Source organism: Euprymna scolopes, chromosome 32 (assembly GCF_053919585.1).
Source record: "Euprymna scolopes isolate OS-2025 chromosome 32, ASM5391958v1, whole genome shotgun sequence".
Classification (NCBI taxonomy): Eukaryota; Metazoa; Mollusca; class Cephalopoda; order Sepiida; family Sepiolidae; genus Euprymna; species Euprymna scolopes.
Window position 1 is genome coordinate 66,965,908 of NC_136513.1, and position 21,430 is coordinate 66,987,337.

A 21,430-nucleotide genomic window follows, 5' to 3' on the forward strand; every position below is an offset into this window, starting at 1 on the left:
GGTTTGATCCTACCCCCCCCCCCCGGTTTCTTTTTTATTTAAGAGCACACACACCTCCAAACATCCGGGCAACACCGGGTACCCCCACTAGTATATCTATAAAAGTGAACGTGTCTGTGTGTCTGTGTGTCCGTCTGTGTCGCTGTGTGTCTGTTAAGGGTCATAATATGGGGCAAAGTTAAAGAAATTATACCTCTGCGATCTCTACCAAATTACTCAGACAATTTCTGGTCTAAACATTTGAAATTTTACATATAGGGTATTCAAAGATAGGGCAAGCTTTTTAATCGGTTTGCTTCGAAAATTTTTAGTTACCAATATCTGTATGTATGTTTGCATGTCAACCTAAAACTTTCAACAGAGGCGACGGATTTTACCAAGATCAGTATCGTTTTCAAGTTCGACCTTTCAGTCGACAAATATCGAAAAATTGACTAAAAATATTATCTTCACTTTCAACTAGGCACTTTTCTACGGGGGGTGGGGGTCGCTTTTTTCGCCGATATTTTTTTAATGTATTCTCTGCTTTCGATTGTCTAAAGTCACTTCCGGTTTGGCGGTGGTCGTAACAGCAAAAACGTCAGGTATTTTTTCTCCATTCTTTTCCTCCTTCGCGGTATGGGTTCGAGTCTGCCTTCCTACTACCATTTTTTTTTTTTTGCTCAACATACACATCCAAACACCCGGGCAACGCCGGGCTGAATGCTATTATATCTATAAAAGTAAACGTGTGTGTGTGTGTGTGTGTGTGTGTGTGTGTGTGTGTGTGTGTGTGTGTGTGTGTAATGTACATTTTCCAATGCAATAACTCTGTCAATTTTCAGTCTACCGATTCGAAGTTTGATTACAGTGTACTGAGATTTGGGAAAATCTTTGTGATTCGTTTTCAGCCAAATATTTAGCTTTTACTGGGTCAAAGTTCAATGATTTCACCTTTGAGAACTCTACCAAACTCCTCCAACAATTTGGGGTTTAAACACTTGAAATTTTAGATATAGGTTCCTTGGACATGGATCTAACTTAATAACTTGATTTGAGTCCAAAATAATAAATATTAAGGGGTCATAATAGGGGTCAAAGTTTTTAAAAAATTGACTTCTGTGGTCTCTACCAAATTACTCAGACAATTTCTGGTATAAACATTTGAAATTTTACATAAAGGGTATTCAGCGATAGGGCAAGCTTTTTAATCGGTTTGGGTCGAAAATGTTTTTGTTACCAATAAATGTATGTATGTATGTTTGCATGGCTGTCTAAAACTTTCTTTTTTTTTTTTTTGCTCAACATACACATCCAAACACCCGGGCAACGCCGGGCTGAAATGCTTGTATATCTATAAAAATAAACGTGTGTGTGTGTGTGTGTGTGTGTGTGTGTGTACATTTCCCTACGCAATAACTCTGTCAATTTTAAGTCTACCGACTCGAAATTTGATATACAGGGTATTGAAATTTGGGAAAATCTTTGTGATCGGTTTTTCGCCAGGAATTTGTCTGTTAAGTGGTCAAAGTTCAACGATTTGACCTTTGAGAACTCTACAAAACTCCTCCCACAATTTTTGGTCTAAACACTTGAAATTTTAGATATAGGTTACTTGGACATGTATCTAACTTAATAACTTGATTTGAGCCCAAAACAATAAATATTAAAGGGTCATAATAGGGGTCAAAGTTTAAAAAATTGACCGCTTTTTTGTTTTGCTCAACATACACCTCTAAACCCCTAGGCAACGCCAGGCTGAAATGCTAGTATATAATAGATTATATTTATATACTTACTATCATTACTATATATAGGGTACAATATAGCATATAATAATCAATAGAGAATTAGCCGTTATTGAAGACTTTTATGATTCATAATTAATCATGAATCATAAAAGTCTTCATCATAAAATGTGTTAAAAAATCATATAATGTGTAAAAATCATAAAATCATAAATGTAAAAAGATCATAAAATGTAAAAAGATCATAAAATGCGTAATCATAAAATGTAAAAAAATCATAAAATGTAACAAAAATCATAAAATGTAAAAAACAATAATGAAATGTAAAAAAATCATAAAATGTAAAATCATAAAATTAAACAAAATGTGTAAAAAAAAATCATAAAATGTAAAAAAAATCATAAAATGTAAAAAAATATCATAAAATGTACAAAAAATCATAAAATGTGTAAAATCATAAAATTAAACAAAATGTGTAAAAAAAATCATAAAATATGTAAAAAAAATTAAAGAAAAAGGGTCGAAAAGGGGAAAGAAAAATAAAAGGTGGGAGTGATTTAAAAAAGAAAAATCGGAAAAAATCTACATTATTGAAATAAACTTACATTGCGTAATGGGTGAAAAAAAAAGGGGGGGGAGTGATTAAAATAAAGCACCATTATGATATTTTTCGACGATTCTAGAGGTTAATCACGTTCAACTCTAAGACATTCACTCTGCTTACAGAGAGAATGCCTCCTCAAACGAGCTTGAATAGTCTCCAAGATCTTTAGATGGAATGTTGAGTGAGCACAACTCATGATCGAAAATGAGTTTGTGCTGAAGTTCGATGCACATCATGGGTTTTTTGGTAAGATGGTCAGTTATTGAAAACCCGTATGTGTTGGCAAGTATATATATATATATATATATATATATATATATATATATATATATATAAGTTATAAAATATATATGACGATTAAGTGATACTGAATATTCCGCGTTCCATCCACTCTAGGATTCTTTAGGCTTATCTTATTATTGGCAAGTACATCCGTTGCTCGGTATGTCCCATTTCTGATGTTCGTAGGTACGTGCTGTAGGACTCTTCCATCCAATTTCAATGTTCGACCCACATAGTTGGCATCACAACTACACTCCAAATTGTAAATTACATTATTATTATGATGGGAGGATAAGCCTGAAGAATCCTAGAATGGATGAAACGAAGAATATTCTATTCAGTGTAGCTTAATCGCCATATATATTTTATAACTTATTAACTAGCTGTACCCACGTATTGAGCACTGTTGAAGTAAGTACTTAAAGTTTACGCATAAATTTGTACTTTCGTATATTAATTTATGTGAGTAAATGAAGTAGTTATATATATATATATATATATATATATATATATATATATATATAAAGCTCGCATGTGCAGATCATCATGTTATAATCATTAGATCACTCTGGGCGGATGTTACAACATTTACAATTACATTCGCAATTGAGGTTAGTTCCTTGCTAATGGAATCAGAAATGGTATCGTAGGTTTGAATCTCCCGATCGGCAATAATTGTGTCACTCTGTACTGATAATTCTTGAAAGGATGAAACACTAGTATCTGTTGGTATTTAAAAATTATTACAGTATTGTGTGTGTGTGTGTGTGTGTGTGAGAGAGAGAAAGGGGGGGGGGGCAATTCGAAAAACAAATAAAATAGACATGAAGATATTTATAGATAAGTAATTATTCTAATCAATAATCCGAAGATGTTTTTAAAAAATGTTGTGAAGGCATATTGATGCTATATACCTTCACAACATTTTTTTTAAATTCTTCGGATTATTTGTTAATCTTAACATTTCACAACTTTTGTATATTTAATAATTAATATACTTTTTCATTTTATTTTGAGATATACTTGGTCATCCTCTATAACAGTCTCTGTCCGATGGTCGATCACAATCGATAACTTAACAATTTTATTTTAGATGTGTCAAAACTGATAGGTTTAAGCCGATTTGACCGATTTAATCAAATTAGATCACACACCTGAAAGAGCCCAGCACCAGCAGAACCACTTTTTATTATTTGAGATACAATCTACAACTGACAACGTAAACTTTTGTTCCTATTCAAATGCATTAATTATGGAAGTTGAATTAACAATAAATTCTCGTTAGATCACTTCTATCAATATCGATAGAAAACCATTTTTTTTTTTTACATAGGGTTCACCACTTATCAAGGCCCGAAGGCCACTCAGGGATAAGGGTTGCGTGTACAGTAATCAATGAGACAGTATTTTAGTAATTATTAGTATTGGGTGGTTAGATAGAGTGTCTTACTTAAGGGGGCGGTTTGTCAGGAGTTTGTTTATGTTGGACTTGAAGACGTCCAAGTTGTAGTCAGGTGGGAAACAGGCAAGTGGCAGAGAGTTCCACTGATGTGCAGTTCTAAGAAAGAAGCAAAGACAGGCTCACAACGTCTCTTCTGTGGGAGAGAGGTTGCAGGGAAGAAAAAAGGGACATCCCCCACTAAACCACAAAGTCTATTTTGTACTCTATCAAGGCAGGATAGGCTATTTTAGCAGCTCCTGCCCAGATGTGGCAGCAGTACTCCATCCTTGGACGTACTTGGCTTTTATACAGATAGAGAATTGCATCAGTAGTGAGATATCTTCTGGAGCGGTAGAAGGATCCCACCATTTTCCTAGCATCCCTGGCAACAGATTTGATGTACGTGTTCCATTTCAGATCAGGAGTAAAGGTCAAACCCAGAAGCTTGTCAAAATATGGAGCCTCCCCAAGACGAGAGCCATCCATTTCGATTGATGCCAGATGGGAATCAGAGCATTGATGATGTAAAGATAGAAGCTTGGTTTTGGATGAATTAAAAGTGACCAGCCACCTCTTCCCCCATTGTACCATGTGCTCAAGATCAGAGGAGCGAGAATGAGAGAGAACTTTGTCATTTACGGCCTTTGACATGTTGCCATAGATGGTCATGTCATCAACGAATGATTTAAGTATGTGCTTTGGTAGATCATTGATGTAGATCAGGAAGAGAGTTGGGCCCAGGCTGGACACCTGGGGGACTCCAGCATTAATACTGTGGGCCTCTGAATTCTGCCCATCAACCACTACTCTTATGAACCTATCAGAGATAAATGATTTAACCATAGATTTATAGCATTATTTTTAAGTTTTCATTGCTCCGATGATTTAATGATAACCGCATCAGGGAAAAAAAATTAAATATCAGACTAATTAAAACATACTTGAGGTTTATGGTCTCATAATTAAAACTTAATAATTTGGTAATTTGGCTCTTTATATAAAAACAGATGTCTAAAGTCTAATTTGAAAAAACAGATGTCTAAAGTCTAATTTGAAAAGATTTTTCAATTAAAAAAATCTAGAAAAGCATTTTTCTAGAAGATGCTTGTAATTATTTTTCTTTATATTAAAAGTAAAACAATAAAACTTTTCATATTTCCTTTCAAAATTTTCAAAATGTTATTTTACTAAGCATTTAATGTTTATTCATTCCATTTTGTTGTTGGTCTGTATGTGGTTTTTTATATGAAATATAAATATTAAGGATTAAGTACCGATTATCAAATTATTAAGGATGTACCGATTATCAAATTATTAAGGATGTACCGATTATCAAATTGACCGATTACCGATTAAGCGGCCCTTGATAATCAGCCGATTAATATGTTTTCTAATGCCGATTTATCAGCAAATAAATGATACTAATATTAATTATATTGTAAACAAAGACGGGTTAACTCCCTCTTTTGATTGCCAGTGAAAATGTGTTGAAGACATGCATCGTCTACACCATGTTATCAAATAACATTCATGATGCGTTGGTAACATGTAGACTTTTACAACTGCACCGAATTTAAGGAAAACACATGTAAACATATGGAAAATTTCCCTCCTTTCTCGTCCTGTCGAATTAACATTATTATTTTGTACTTTAAATCATTGTCAACGAAAATTATTACTTCATCTTTCAATTTTGATGTTGATGAATTGTACAGTAAATTGCAACGATGTGCGACCCAAAAATAAAGCATTCTTCATCAGTCATACTCTTGTTCCTCATTTTCGGGCTCTTGCTACCATTACATATTTTTATTTTTCTGGTTTAGATAATATATATTTTATGAAGATAATTTACTAATTACTACATAAGTAATTTTATGAAGATAATTACTAATTACTACACTACATTACTAACCAGAATTTATTGTTAATTCAACATCCATAATTAATGAATTTGAATAGGAACAAAATTTTATGAAGATAATTACTAATTACTACATAAGTAATTTAAATACATAAAAAATTCACAAAATACTGACAACAACCTTCAACCATTCTGGTAACCAGTTTCTGCTGGAAGTATTTTGATGTCAATCTCAAGATAAGAATACAACTGCTTGCAAGTTACGTCAATCTATCACATCAAAGGGTGGCAAATCAGTAAAAACTTTTACAACAACTAATATGTTAAACCATCTTAGAAAGGCTCATTCAAAAGAAGCAAAAGTTGCAAATAAGAAAAGGAAGCACAATGAATATTCAGGGATAGGCATTTCAAGAACAAATAACAAGAACTACGAGCCTCCAGTAAAACACCAAACGAATATAGATTCAATATTGTCCAAAAAGAAAGTTTGGGATATTAATAACCACAAGTTACAAGAGATCAATTATCTGATAAAAAAAAAATGCTGTTGATATACAATCATATTCTGTAACATCTGACATTGGATTTAATAGGTTTATTGCAAAACTTTGTTCAAATTACAGCATTCCATTAAAAAGTACTTGGCTACAAAATAATTTTCGATATATTTATAAAAGTAAAATAAAAATTCAACTATCTCTTGCTGAACTACAGACATTTGGACAGCTACAACAGATAATGCTCCCTTTCAGTATTTAACAGGTAATTAGCTTTTAAATAACTTTGAACCGTGCAGAGCCATGCTTAGAGTTGTCCCATTCCTTGTTGCACATACGGGTGCAAGAATAAGTGAAGAACTGCACAATGTTCTGGATGAGTATAAAATCTTCAATAAACTTTTGTGGGATTCAGGAACAAATATGGTTGCTGGTGTCAGGTAATGTGATTTAGAACGACAACCATACATTGTAACTCAGGCTGTGAAGACAACCATTTCATCAAACACAAATACAGTTTCTCATTTTAATCACTTTCTATTAACAATTAGTAAATTAACTGAAATACAGCATTAGCTTAATTTGGAAAAATATCACGTTCCTGAGTCCATTTGAAGAAATCACCTAAGAAACAAGTCACAGAACATCAACCATATCAATGATACCTACAAATTTCGCTCTGAGGTTATTTCTCTCAAAAGCTGTCCAATCTAATTCTAGTATTTCTGACTTTAGTGGAATCCTTACCATTGTTGAACAATTCAGATTATCAAGATTTTCATTTTATCTGAATGCTAAAAACTTGTGTATATCTACTTTCCTAGACCCATGATTCAAATATTAATTTTAAAAGATTGGCATAAAAAAACATATTTAGAATTGGATTCTACATCTACTTTCCACTAATGATAATGAAGCAGGATAGTATATCCTGCTGAGAGTGAAGAAACACGAACAAGTGTAAATTACAATATGGCAACTTTGAAAGCAACTGACAAAAAAGCAGTAAAAATGTCACAAAAGATGTTTTCATCACTCCTAGTATAATAAGAAGAAATAAAAGTACAATTATTTATAATTAAATTTCGGCTTTCATTTTTGAGGTGTGAAAAGTGAACATTATTTATAATAGCAAAATTACACTGATGGACAATTTTTAAAGTATCATCAAATAAAACTGAATTAAATGACAGTAAATATGAACATTCAATATAATTCTATACATAATGATTATTATGACTATTAAAAAAAACAAAAACAATTCCAACCGCAACTTACTCCATTATAAGTCGATAAAACTGTTGATATATTCAATTTTGGTAGCGGAAATAAAGTACCAAATATCAAACATATACTAATTTCAAAACCATACATCACAAAAACTGTTAAAATATAGATCTGTAATATTACATGTTTAATCAATACATATTGTAGAATGCTATATCCAAAATGTCACCATGTACTTCTTAAATAGTATCCTCAAGAAAATATAATAATTTTATGTAGTGTTTTTCATTTTTTTATCATGGCGATGTAATTAAGTAAACATACATGTTCAACATTAATTTATCTTTAATAAAAGAGAGAACTGCATGCTATCAAGGATAGAGTCTTTTATACAATTGGTATTTCTTTGCGATTCTGTTGAATTCTTTGCTTGGCACTCATCACATTCGTCCATTTAAAAGTGGTTCCTTCACCTCCTTTCCCAGTCAAGCACATAAAGAAAAAAAACTTCAGTTTTCCTTCTTCAATGTTTGTGGCACAAATCACTTGTTTTGTATTGCTTATTAAATTGTTAGATGAAAGTATTGACTAGATAGAAAAACACCCTCTCCTCCACATATTAAGAAATGGATTTCCAAAAAGTTTTCTGCACAAGTCCGATTGTTTTTTTATTGCTTTAACATCTTTATTTTATTTTTGTATTAGCTTTGTTCAAGTTAACATTGTGATTGTTTACGATTTATTTTTGGTTCGTGTGGACCGTTCTGCTTTGCATTCTATGCTCAGAAAAAGTCCCTTCTGATAAATGTTTACCAGTTTTAAAATAAGTAAACAAACTTGGCTGTTTTTCAGAATAACAGAATATTTTTTTCAGAATAACAGAATATTTTTTAACTGGCAAACATTAATCAGAAAGGACATTTTTATGGAATATATTTCAAGCTGAATGATTTGCACACTGAATATTTTTAATAAGAGATTCGTTCAGTTTTTTCATAAAGAATTAGGGATGCTATAAGATTCCTACCTTAACAACTTACCAATGGGGACTTGTTTAAAAAATTGTCCAGTTATTGAGTCCATTTGAAGAAATCGCTAAAGAAGCAAGTCATAGAACTTCAACCATATTAATGATATTGCCTACAATTTTGGCTTTGAAGTTATTTCTTTCAAAAGCTGTCCAATCTAATTCCCATATTTCGGACTTCAGTAGAATCCTAACTATTGTCAATGAATCAATGGAAACAAGATTTTCATCTTACCTAAATGATAAAAGCTTGTGTGTCTACGTTCTTAAATCCAAGATTCAAATGTAAATTTCAAAAGAATGACATGGAAAACACTTAAGAATTGGAGTCTACATCTTCTACTTTCTACTGATGATAATGAAGCAGAATCAGTAGAATACACTTTGCCAAACTCTGTTGAGCGTCAAGAAGATCACAATAAACCTACAATAACAAATGAAAACTTAGAACAAGTAGAAGTTAGTTAAACCTGGAGACTGCAACTACAACAGGAATACAAGAATCACGATCTAAACTCAAAAGGAGTAAATCCTTTATGGTTAAGTGCACAAAAGAACTTGACCATTGCACAGCTTCACAACTACTTGCAAGAGGTGATGATCCATTTCAGTGGTGGAAGAAGACAGGAGTCCTTACCACTGCTGAATAAACTGACTTCAAAATATTTAAGCGCACCACCTTCATCTGTGGAGAGTGAGAGGCTCTTTAATACAGGTGGTAATGTGTATAAACCTATGAGGAACAAGCTGTGTCATTAAAATGGAGAAACTCTAATGTTTTTACATTACAACTTAAAAGAATTCAACTTTAAATATTGAGGAGACTATGAGAGCAGAGGAGGCAAGTAACAAGAATAGATAAGTAGAGCAGCAGCAGCTGCAGAACTTCAGCTTATACACTTAAAGAATTACAATTTGTACTTTGTAATTGGTTTGTAATTTATTTTTTCTTATCGAATTATTTAAGTATATACATTTAAGAATTGGAAATTGTACTTTACATTTTCTAATGTTAGTTTATAAAGGCAAAGAGCCAAAACAGTGACCAGACAATTAATTAAATATTAAGCTAAATTAGCAGTTGCTATGTTAATGTGTGAAAGCTATCTGATGAGTTACTTGGCAGTGATGAAATGATTTAAATTTAATAGGAAGGAGAAAAGTTAGTAAGCAGCCGATTAATCAGCTAGTTTGCCGATTACTGGCAAATTTGCCGATTAAGCCGATTACTGATTACCTGCCGATTAATTGATACACCCCTAATAAATATCTATAAATTTTGTTATGTCAGGGGCGCCACCATTAGTTTTTTAACGCTGCAATTCTTAGCACCAGCTATGCGTCCAAGCATCTTTATCAAATATCTATTTCTATCTTTATCTATGTCCATCAGTTTGTCTGTCACGTGAGTTTTAAATATTATTTTTATCGCTACATATACCAACTGAATGTTAAGAATAGATGTGTTCTTGTTTTGCATTAAAGATCATGAAAAGTCCATGTTGTCTGCTTACCTCCGAATATGTCCAAGGGCCATATGGCTGAACAGAACAGAAACTTATTTGTAGTGTATCACCACGGGATTCGATGCATCTCTCCCCTAATGCAAGCTGACCCTTTATGTTGAAGCGGAACATCTGCCAATTGAAAAGAGAGAATAAAAGCAAGAAAACAAATTACTACACATGTTTAGAGTCTTGGCATGCTAAGCTATCACATGGGCTGCCCAAATTGGGAGTGGCCACCAAATATTATCAAGTCAAACTTTAAACTTTGCAAGAAAAACATTTAAGATGAGAACAGTAGTCCAAATAATCCAAACGAATGAACGAAATGCTTCACCACATGATTGAGTACAGAACTTGCGCTTGGCACGTTTTTTTTTTTTTTTGTTGTGTCAACACATGTATAGATTAGCAGGTTACACTGAAATATATTTGCTTTTCAGTAAAGATGTCACCGATTATATTTTAGCAGGTACGGACGTATTACTAAGCAGTCTAGAGTTTGCAAGAGCCTACCTGGATGATATTTGGATGATACCTTAATAATCAGTAAATTATTATTTTTTTTCTTTTTTATTGAATTTTCACCCCAGACAAGGTACAGTGCCACTTTCATGTATGAGGCTACAATTTGGGACATAATTGCAGGGATACAATGTAGGGAGTTGAGCAGCAAGATGTCTATTTACATTACACTTGAACTTCTGCATGTCAGTACAGTCAGGGAAGCAGGAAACTGGAAGGGAATTCCAAAATCTAGCAGTTCTGGGGAAGAAACTATTACAGCAGAAGGTTTTCTGGCAATCTGGCGATCTCTACTGTATAGGGGTGGGATTTTGCTGCTTGCCAGGTTTGTCAGGGGTATTTATGTCAAGGAGGTACAAGGGCTTGTAGTTCGCCAGAGCATCTACCATTAAAATACTTGTAAAACAGGCAGAGGGATGCAATATTTCATCAATGGGACAGAGGCTGAAGCCTAACTAACTATTAGGTTGGCAATTCTCTTTTGAACCCTGTCTAGGAGCGAGAGACTGATAGCAGATGCACCAGCCCAAATATCACAACAATATTCTATACATAGGCGAATTGTGGCATTGTAAAGGTACAGGATACTTTTAGGCATAAGTAACTTTCTAGTACAGTAAGGAGAACCCACTTTCCTCACAACAGCTGTGGCAATGTCCTCGATGTATCTGTTCCAACTCATGTTCCCTGTGAACGTTAAGCCAAGGAGTTTAAACGAAGTACTTTCAGGTAATTTATTGTTAGTCATAGTTGTTGATGGTTTAGAAGGTTTCTTGCAATTATTAAAGGAATAATCTTAATCTTAGCAGCATTGAATGTCACCATCCATTTTTGTCCCCATTCTACTACTGACTGGAGGTCTTCCTCTAGGGTTTCCGCTATTGCCTCAGATATGTGCCCATTCGTTTGCCCCATGTGCCTGCTATAGAGCGTGGTGTCATCAGCAAATATGCCCATCTCAGAAACAATTGTATCAGGAATAAATAAAGGTGCAAGGATCGACCCTTGAGGTACACCCACATTTATATCATATTGTTTTGACGTACGACAATCGAGGACAACCTGGATTCTTCTTTTATTTAATTTAATTATGTTAAGTATTCTTCCATATGATCTGATTTTCTTTAGAAGACCATCGTGCCATACCCTATCAAAAGCTTTAGATATATCTAGGGCTACTGCCCTATTTTCTTCTGCTTTACTGAATGCATGGTATATATGTTCAGAAATTAGGAAGGTTGGTTGGTTTTTGTTTTACGGCATATCAACCCTTTTCAGGTTATTTAATGCCAAATCCAAAGATTTAAGAAAAATTTTTTAATAGAATATATTTGTTTTCAAGTTGGTTTTTATTTAACCCATAGTTGGGACCTTAACAGGTACTACCACTCCGGGTCAGAGTGGACCTGGGAGCAATGGCAATTAAAGGGTGGCTCCACACTCCCCAAAGCCCGCAAGCTGGGGCCTCACCACTGGGTATAGTTTAAGGTCATATCCATGACCGAAATTAGGAAGTTTATCTGCAGTAGAACGAACTTGCCTAAATGCATATTGTTGGTCTGACAGAAGTTTAGCAGCTGTAAGGTGGTCGACTAGAGCGCAATTAATTATGGAATCATCTTGGTGAAGAGAGGAGGAGGCTAATGAGGTGATAATTTAATGGGTCAGTTCTTTCGCCAGAATTCTTGTAAGCAGTCAGGAAAGCAAGATTCAAGGCATTTGTTGAAAAGTTTGGAGAGAACTGGAGCAACCTCAGCAGAGCATTTTTTTGAAATAGCACAGGTGAGATGAGATCAGGTCCACATACTTTTGAGGTGTTTAGGTTTTTTATGATATCATGTACTTGAGAAAGGGTGATTTTCAGATCATCTAGTGTGGTTTCTGTCCACAAAGGAAAATCAGCAACATAAAGTGCACATGCACATTTTCCAAAGAAATCTAGATTTCGTTTCAAACTAAAAGAAAAAAAATGTTTTGCAACAAATCATCTGGGACAAATAATAGACAAGAATGAGAGAATAGCCAACCCAAAGAATATGGCACCAGAAAATATATTTTCTTGGTTGAATTCTATTAGCAAATTACCATATCATATTTATGTTTAGTATGAACAACCTAAGCCTTTAAACAAATTATTAAGGAAGGATAACGACTGGATGTGAATGGCAGAATGCCAAGAAGCATTTGAGAAAGTGAAGACTATTCTCACTTCTGATATATTTTTAACTTATTATCATCCACAATGTGATGCATACAAATATGTGTTTTACATAGAATGGACGATGGTTCTCATATACTTTTACCATCCGAGAAGAGCTTCTCACAAATATAAACAGAAGATATGATAGATATGATTTTTATGTTAACAAAGTTTCACCGTTTCATGCACGGAAGAATATTCATATTACAAATTGATCACAAACCTTTATTATCAACAAATTATGAATTAAAAGCTTGCCTACACATGCGGCTAACATATATGAGAGATGTGGAATTATTCTCCTAAATTATAACTACAAGGTGGAATATCTCCCATTCTTCAAAGATCAGTCATACAGATGGAGTGTTTAGATTTATACCGAAATTTGAGAAACAGTGATTGGGTGATCATTCTGCCGACATTGCTAAAACGTATTCTAAAATAATTTTGTGTTGGGTCTACAGGCATAAAACTTGTGAAACTTACAGACGAACATAGATCAAGATATTGAGAATACAGTTAAATCATGTAAATGGTGCATGTTAACAGCAAAAAATTCAAACCTTAACCTAAAACAGACTGACGATGATCGAGAATCCATATTAACTTTGCTGGGCCATTAGACAGGTTCGATTTTCTGTTTGCAGTGGTTAGCTTCATCAATGACGACAGATAAGTAAGTGTAAAAACAAAATCACAGAAAAAACAATTGGTTTATTTGCATGTTTTGGAGTTTGGGATTGTGTTGTATCACATAACGGTACTCAATTCACACCCAGTGAATTCAAACGGTTTTGTCGGTCGTTTCTAGTAGAACACCTCGATCAGGCAGAGCATTATGTTGGTACTTTTAAGAAAGCATTAAAAAAGCAAGGGAGTACTCCTACACAGAAAACCATGCATGATTTTCTGCAAGGTATAGCATGATCGTCTTAGATGTCAGCAGCAGAAGTGATGTTCACAACAAAAATTCAAGACGATTTTTGATAAGCATTTACCTCCTTCTCATTATTATTTGATTAAGTTTCAAGTGCTATGTTCACACAACCCGACAGCAGATAGTTATCAAATGTAATAACAAGCCAATGTCCATCGGAAGTTGTGAGTTATAGCTATATGGAGACATTCATTGTACAGAAAAAATTGAGTATGCGTACCTGACAGGCAGACATCTGGATTCACTTCTGTCTACAATGGCACAACATTAAATTACCTGATTAGAAATAACATGATAAATACATAACATACCTGGTTGCCGCCAAAGTGATGACAGGAACTGATGCCAATCGGGCCACCACCGACACTTTGACCATGAGTGTCAAAACATTGGGAAGTGTTCACCAATATAATCTAAAGAAAGAATTAAATAAAACCTTTAATTCATTTGAGATCATAAACAACTGAGATCATAAACAACTGAGATCATAAAATCAAAAATGAATAATACAGAAGAATTATTCATTAAAACACATCTTAAAAATGAAATTAAGCGTTTTGAAAAGATTATTATTTAAGTGAAATTACTGATTTAGCATGATGCATGTCGTTTTAATATACGGCACAATCACGTTGACACACCAGTTCTCACCAGATCACCAAAGTTAAGCAACGTTGAGCCTGGCCAGTACCAGATGGATGACAATTTGGGAAGGCTAGGCGTTGTATGTACATTCTGGGAAGGTTGGGCGTGCGGCCAGCACCCTCACTCTGTAAAAAGAATTCCTCGCTACAAAAGCATCTACAAAAGTTGTAGATGGCCTATGCCCCTCCCCCAGGGCCTCAAGGCTATGGACGGATGTCGTTTTAATGCTGTGTAATTCTCCCAAAACACAGTAAAAAATGACAGTAAGTCTTTTGAGACACACATGTTTATGAGTTTAAAAAATTTGTAGTTCCGTAACTGAAGATACTTATCATATTCACTCAACTGTTTAAGTAAAAGAATGTCTGAACGAAAGAAGATGCAGAAAATGTTTAACAAAATTTAGAAATTTGAAATTTCACCCTTGAAGATGACACCAGACGATCATATTGCAGTCAGCTGGAAAGCAAATATTATTATTATTATTATTATTATTATTATTATTATTATTATTATTATTATTATTATTATATCTTTTACTTTTGTTATTATTATTTTTTTTCTTATTACTATGATTATTATTATTATTATTATTAATTTATTTTCATTATAATTATTATTATTATTATTACTATTATTGTTATTACATTTTTGTTATTATTATTGTTACTATTATTATTATTATTATTATTATTATTATTATTATTATTATTTCTTTTACTTTTCTACTTATTATTATTACTTTTATTATTACTATGATTTTTCTTTTCTTCTTCTTATTATTTTTTATTTATATTATTATTTTATTATCTTTATTATTATTACTTTTATTATTATTATCATTTGTGTTGCTGTTATTATTATTATTTTATTATTATTATAATTTTTCTTATTACTATTTCTTATTATTATTACTATGATTTTTATTATTATTATTATTTTTACTTTTATTATTATTATTATTATTATTATTATTATTTTATTATTATTATCATTATTCTCAGTATTTTTATTATTATAATTATTTTGATTAATATAATAATAATAATAATTATTATTATTATTATTATTATTATTATTATTATTATTATTATTATTATTATTATGCTGCTATTATTAAAATTGTTATTTTATTGTTATTATTGTTATTATTATTATTTTATTATTATCATTATTATTATATTTATAATTATTTTATTACTATCATTACATAACCCTTATCCCTGAGTGGCTTCCGGGCCTTGATAAGTGGTGATCACTGTGTAAAAAAAAAAAAAATTTTCTTTATTACTATTATTATTATTTATTAATATCATTTTTGTTTTATTTTTAATATTGCTATCGTTATTATTATTATTTATTATTTTTATAATTATTAACTTTTTTAATGTTTTCGTTATCATTATTATCATTATTTTATTATTTTTATTGTTTTTTATTATTATTTTCATATTTATTATCATTATTTTCATCATCATTATTATTATAAATATTATTTATTTCTATTATTATTATTATTACTTTTATTAATCTTATTATTTGTGTTATTTTATTATCATTATTATTATCATCATCATCATTATCATTATCATTATTATTATTATTATTATTATTATTTTGTCATTATTATTATTTTATATTTATTATTATTTTATTCTTATTATTATTTTATTCTTATTATTATTTTTAATATTAATATTATTTTATTATTTTACTATTATTATTGTTATCATTATTATAAGTTTTTTGTTATTAATTATATTAATATTTTAAATTATTATTATTTTTTATATTATTATTTTTATAACTACGATTATAATAATTATTAATTATATTATTATTATTATTATTATTATTATTATTATTATTATTATTGCTATACAAACCTTCCTTGAACAGAGGAATTTACACCGATTAGCACTATAAATAGCGCTAGTAATTCCAACACCGGTGAGAGAGATGCGACTGCACTTCAACTGCTAGCCGAGAGCCCAGCAGATATACACGCTTTCCTATCTTTGTACATTATTGTTAATACACTTGTTCCTTAACCGAACCTCAACTTGATTGTTCTTATTTTCACTGTTATTCCACGACACAACAGATTAGCGACAAGGAATCGAAACGACCATCACTGCAGAGAATCACCAAAAATGATTGAAATAAAGATTCGTAAAATCTTTATGGCAGAACACCTTTGTCATTTCAACAGATATTTAGATACGCAAGGATTAACAGCGAATTAATTACTACAATATAATTTGGTGACGGGAAAAAACTTGCTACCAGAATCTACAGCGAAAACCCCGAATGTTGTCAATTATTTAATAACTGAACACACTTACCAAGTGTTTTAGAAAGGGAAAAGGGTTATTTTTTTCTTCACCAAAAGCCATTTTTTCCTATGGTAAGAATTTTCTTCTGCAAGGTTAAATGTCCAAAACCAACTAGCAAATATCATGTAAGCTTATCGTTATTTCCATAACATCTGGGATTTGAAAAAAAAAACATGCTTGACTTTGTCAGGAGAAAAAGAGACAGACTGTGAAAAATAATTATTCGCATACGTCATTTGTGCTTAGCAAACACGTAAAGAATCAAGTCATTTTTGCAAAGAAGGTAAAAAAAACAAAGCAACTAAAAGTTTCCCATACAAATTCGTCAGATATTTAAAGCGACAGATTTTATTTTTGCTACATAAAAACGCGTGCAAATAAAAAAAAATTTAAACAAATGTTATTTTGCTGGATTTCTAGAAAGATAGTGTTTAACAAATTAAGGTACAAAAGAACTGCTAAAGTGTTGTTCTTCAAACAAAAAGAATTGGGAAAGAAAACTTGGTTGATTTTTTTTACTAAGGAATATTTCTTTAATACAAGCGTAAATTGTAAATTGAATTCATATGATGGATGCGAAATTCAAAGATTCACGGTTGAAATTGTTCCACTTCCAGGCAGAGCAAAATCTTGCGTTGCAAAAGCTGCAAATTCAACAACAAGTAGAAAGAGAAGAGAAATTTAAACAAGCATTTGAAGAAAAAATGCTTCAACAACAGAAACGCATCGAGGAAATGTTGATGAAAACACAGGAGGAACAAAGAAAAATTCTGGAGACAACACAGTTAACTAAAGTGGACAATAATCATAACACATTTTCTCAAACAGCTGTGTGGGCCGCTATTGAAAATTTCAATTATAATCCAGAAGACGATGTCACTTTTGTCCAGTACTATAGACGATATGAGGATATTTTTATATTGGATTGTAGCACCTGGTCAGACGCAAAAAAAAGTTAGGCTTTTGCTAAGGCAATTGGGAACAGCCGAGCATACAAAGTTCGTGAATTTTATTCTCCCAAAAAAGACCAGTAAGTTGAGCTTCGAAGAAACAGTTACGCTACTTACAGAACTGTTTTCTGCAAAAACGTTTCTTTTCTATAATCGATATAAATGTATGAATGTTACTAGAAGAGAGGAAGACGACTACACTACTTATGCAAGTATAGTGAACAAACATTGCAACGATTTTAAACTGGACGAATTATCAGCAGATAATTTTAAATGTTTAATATTTGTGCAAGGACTGGTCTTAAATAAAGACGCTGAAATCAGGCGTCATGTTTTAAATAAACTTGAAAACGAACCGAACTTAAAACTACAAAATGTATTGGAAGACTGGCAACGGTTTATTGTGTTGAAACAAGACAGTCGTGACATAGAGGAAAGCGGAGTGTCGCATATTAAAAAGATCCACCAAAAGAAAAATTCGACTTCAAAAAATAACCAGAGAAAGAAACAGGGAAAAAATCCACCTGGACCATGTTGGCGGTGTGGAAATAAACATTGGTATAAAAATCTGGTAGAAAGACATTCATTAAACTTATGAAAATTGAACCTGAGCTTTCTGGCTAGCTCTGTTTTTCCTCTCCTTGATATTCAGTTTGTGATCAGCTGGAACAGCAAAGTCTACGATTTGACAGGACTTTTCTTTCTTGTTAATTATTATGACATCTGGTCTTCTTGCTTGGATGGGTTTATGTTTGTATGTCCATGTCTTATAGGATTTTGTGATTCCTGTTTTCAAGTACTGTTGCCGGCTTACCCTTGTACCATTTCTGTGCATTTGAGATGCAGTTGTTTGCATAATTCTCAGTGTACTTTGTCCATAGAGTCTGCATTTGCTGTTTTCTTGTTTTGTCGATCTTTGCTTTGATGTGGTTGGTTCTTATCGAGTTATCCTGTGCTGCAGTTATTAGGAATTCAGTTTCTTTGTTTATGTGTTCTTTTCACATCCATGTCCAAGAGTTTTCGTTATTCTCATCTTTTGTCATTCTTATGAACTTTCCATGTAGTTATTTCTCTTCCCATTTTTCTTTTCTTGTCTTATCCTTTGTTTCTGTTTTGTTGATTTTTTCAGTGTCTCTCGCTGCCATAATTATGCTTTCAGTGTTCTGCATTATGTATTTTGGTTCTTTTTTATCATTCACACAGTCTCCTATACAAACTAGTCCTCTCCCGCCGTCTTTCCTTTTCACATAGAGTCGGTCAACATCGCCTTTGAGTGTAATGCATTCCTGGTATTATTATTATTATTATTATTATTATTATTATTATTATTATTATTATCTTTGTAGGAGGTCAGCTTTGTTCTCACCACTGCCACAACCAGGTGGTGGTCTGATGCAAAACAATCCTGAGCAAGAAGACGAAGAAGCACAAAGAATGTCTGACAATGGACACCTGGGCACCCATTATGGAGAGAAAGAACTTGAAAGACACTATCAACCAGATGCAAGACCTGGTAGAGAAACAAGAACTACATGTGCGATACTGGAAGACAAACAAGGAAGTTAAACGCAGTGCACATGGAGACAAGGGAAGGTTCATAGAGGAGCTCACCACGGAGGTACAAACTGCAGCAGACCAACATAACATTAAGAGACTATATAAAATCACCAGGACACTCTCCAGGAAGAACAACAACCCAAGCCGCCCTGTGAAAGACAAGAATGGGAATGCCATCGCAACAGAAGATGAGCAGAGAGCAAGATGGGCAGAGCATTTCAAGGAAACACTCAACAGACCAGCAGCACCCACCCGACTAGACACTTCACCACCAACCCACCCCACCAGACATCAACACCAACCCGCCCAGCAAGGCAGAGATCATCAGCGCCATAAAATCAATCAAGTCAGGCAAGGCAGCAGGTCCTGACGGAATACTCCCTGAAGCACTCAAGGCAGATATCGAGACCTCAACTTAGATGCTGCACCCCCTTCTCACCAAGATCTGGAGGCAAGAACGAGTATCAATAGACTGGAAGCAAGGACACCTCGTAAAGCTGCCAAAGAAAGGTGATCTCTCATCTTGTAATAACTAGAGAGGAATCATGCTACTATCCATACCAGGAAAAATACTGAGTGGGATTATTCTCGAGAGGCTGAAGATCGCCTTAGACAGAACACTTTGGGATGAACAGGCTCACTTCTGACAGGATCGATATATATTAGCAGAATATGCGGTGTCACCCGGGATTGGATAAGATAGGTGAAACATTTATACTATGAGAATACCCAGAATTTATTGATTTGTTTGTAATGAAATAATCAGTCCAGGCAATATATCGAAGTAATTTAAGTAAGGGGGAGCGACATAGTGGGTTAAAGCTATGAAAATTATTGTCGAAATTAGTAACATATCCAAGAATTATGAAAATTGTTGAAATGTGAGTTACTTGACTGGTGTGTTTGTAATGATATAATAAGCCCAGACAATATATCAAATATATTATATAAGTAGGAGGGAGAGGCATAATGTGGGTTTTTAATTATAAAAATTATTGTCGAAATTAGTAACATATCCAGGATTATGAACAAAGATTAAATGTGAGTTAATCGATTGTGTGTTTATCATAAAATAATCAGCCCAGGAAATATATCAAAGTAATTATATAAGTAAGAGAGGGCGATAAGGATGGTTTAAATTATGAAAAATAATAGTCAAAATTAGTAATATATCCAAGAATTATGAAAAATGATAATATGTTATTTAATGCATTAGTGTGTTTGCAATGAAATTATCAGACCAGACAATATATCAAAGTTATTATTTTAGTTAGTGGGGCGATGATGTGGATTAAAATGATGAAAAATGATTGTCGACATAAGTAACATATCCAAGAATTATGAAAAATGACAAAATGTGAGTTAATTGATTGGTGTGTTTGAAATGAAATAATCATCCCAGATAATATATCAAAGTTGTTATGTTTGTAGTGGGTGGTTGATAATGTGGGTTAAAATATTAAAAATAATTGTTGAAATGAGTAACATATCAAAGAATTAAGAAAAATGATGAAGTGCGAGTTAATTGATAGTTATGTTTTTTATGAAATAATCAGCCCAGAAATATATCAAAGTAATTTTTTAGTAAGAGAGGGCGACGAGGATGGTTTAAATTATAAAAAATTATTGTCGAAATTAGTAAGATATCCAATAATTACGAAAAATGAGGAAATGTGATTTAATTGATTGGTGTGTTTATAATAAAATAATCAGCCTAGACAATATATCAAAGTTATTATATAAGTAAAGGGGAAGAAGATAAGGAGGGCTTAAATTATGAAAAATTATTGTCGAAATTAGTAACATATCCATGAATTACGAAAAAATGATGAAATATTATTTGATTGGTGTGTTTGTAAGGAAATAATCAGCCTAGACAATATATCAAAGTTATTATTTAGTAAAGAGAGAAGGGCGAAAATGTGGGTTAAAATTATGAAAAATGATTGTCGAAATAAGTAACATATCCAAGAATTATGAAAAATGATTAAATGTGATTTCATGCATTAGTGTGTTTGTAATAAAACAATAAGCCCAGACATTATTTCATAGCTATTATTTTATTAAGAGGGGGCAATAATGTGCGTATAAATTATGAAAAAT

At 32.5% G+C, this 21,430-nt stretch overlaps 1 protein-coding gene across 1 annotated transcript in view; it reads right to left on the bottom strand.

Annotated features, from left to right (window-relative positions):
- The window catches only part of LOC145256401 (N-acetylgalactosaminyltransferase 7-like), a 125,013-nt gene that overhangs the window by 12,913 nt on the left and 90,670 nt on the right, over nucleotides 1–21,430 (bottom strand). Inside the window, exons 10-11 of the mRNA XM_080115264.1 lie at nucleotides 14,151–14,252; nucleotides 10,187–10,309 (exon numbers count right to left, since the gene is read on the bottom strand). Coding sequence (XP_079971390.1) covers nucleotides 10,187–10,309; nucleotides 14,151–14,252 — 225 coding nt within the window. The remainder of the gene's footprint in view (nucleotides 1–10,186; nucleotides 10,310–14,150; nucleotides 14,253–21,430) is intronic.